Source organism: Echinops telfairi, unplaced genomic scaffold (genome assembly GCF_000313985.2).
Source record: "Echinops telfairi isolate 266 unplaced genomic scaffold, ASM31398v2 ScPeMD7_7400;HRSCAF=8409, whole genome shotgun sequence".
NCBI lineage: Eukaryota > Metazoa > Chordata > Mammalia > Afrosoricida > Tenrecidae > Echinops > Echinops telfairi.
Window position 1 is genome coordinate 54,807,865 of NW_022111300.1, and position 1,469 is coordinate 54,809,333.

At 60.9% G+C, this 1,469-nt stretch overlaps 1 protein-coding gene across 1 annotated transcript in view; it reads right to left on the reverse strand.

Moving 5' to 3' along the window:
• The window catches only part of RTTN (rotatin), a 96,729-nt gene extending 95,461 nt beyond the window's left edge, over positions 1-1,268 (reverse strand). Inside the window, exons 1-2 of the mRNA XM_045296076.1 lie at positions 1,226-1,268; positions 366-559 (exon numbers count right to left, since the gene is read on the reverse strand). Coding sequence (XP_045152011.1) covers positions 366-559; positions 1,226-1,256 — 225 coding nt within the window. The 5' untranslated portion in view covers positions 1,257-1,268. The remainder of the gene's footprint in view (positions 1-365; positions 560-1,225) is intronic.
• Positions 1,269-1,469: the final 201 nt, after the last annotated feature.

The following is a 1,469-nucleotide window of genomic DNA, read 5'->3' on the forward strand; positions in this document are numbered from 1 at the left end:
CACCAGGGCTCCTTCTAAGTGAAATTGAACAAGACATGAGAAAAGCAACCTAACAGGCTCGAACTGTGATTTACTAATGCCGGTCCCCATGTAGCATCATTCATCACATCAACGTGATCGCTTTCATACCAACACCCGTAAATCTTAGCATAGAAGTAAAAACATGATGACAAATAGTCACCTCCAAAGATGAGACACCCCCCCCCCCAAATCAGCACGCCAAACATCGGAAGGAATTGAGGCAAGACCTCAGGCCACCAGCGCTCAGTGTGACAGACAGAGGAGGACCCAGCTAAGTTACAATTCATCCTATCTGGCTGCTTTCGGAACCCAGGAGATGCCAGCTACCTAACGTGAGCATTTACCTTCACTAACTTGCCGAGCAAGGCGAGGACCTCTTCCTGGAGCGGCCCGGCGGCGGCGGGGAAGGTGAACCACTGCAGCAGGTGCAGGAAGAGCAGCCGCTCCTGGACCAGGTCGGCCGGCAGGACCAGCCCGTGCTCCACCTTGCACACAATGCTCCGGAGCGCGCGCTCGCGGATCTCGGCCAGAGGGTGACCTGTGGTGGGTGGGCGGCAGTCACTCTCCAGACCCGGAGCTCACCCTGGCGGGTGCTGTCCGCTCTGGGGCGGCCGGGCAGCGGGGCGCCGTCTCTCGCCCAGAGACACTGCGGGTGCACACGGAGGCCCGTGGGACGCCGTGACCGGAGGCCTGGGATCCGGGGTCAGGAGGATCTGGGGGGATCTTGAGGGCCAAAGGATCTGGGGGTATAAGAGATCTCTGGAGGGCCAGAGACTCTGAGGGGAACAGAAGATCTGGAGGGTCCGAAGAATCTGAAGGCACCAGGGGATTTAGGGAGACCAGGAAGACCTGGGGTGGGGTGGCGGGGGGAGTCCGGGCCCGAGGACCGGAAGAATCTGAAGGGGCACGGGAGTATCTGGAAAACCAAGGGGGGTCTGGAGGGACTATCAGAGAGGAGGGGATGTGGAGGGATCTCAGAGGACCTGGGAGAATGGGAGGAATCTGGGGGACAAGGAATCTGGGGGGGTAAACGAAGGTTCTGGGGGCCGAGGAGGTGGTGGACAATCATCAGGGAGCCGAGGCTGCCCCGGAGGAGCCAGGCCAAGTGAGGGACCGCCCAGCTGGAGACACCCGGCCATTGCCAGGAGGCGGCCTTGTCGGTGGACACCTCAGCGAGGGGCAGCGCGGGGTCTCGGTACATTACCGAGTTTCCTGATGAGTCCTGTCAGGACCATGTCGCCCAGCTCCGCCACCGCCGGAGAATTAAACCGCCGCGCCTCGGCGTCCGTCAACACTCAATGTCCCACCGGAAACCCAGCCGGCCGGACAGTGGGTTCCGCTAAGTCCGAGGGAGCCCCAGCACCAAGGAAGTGCATCCCGCGCGCTGATCTCGAGCCCCCTTCTCCAGGGAGGCTTACAGTCGCTGTATTGATTGCTTCGCAGTTCCT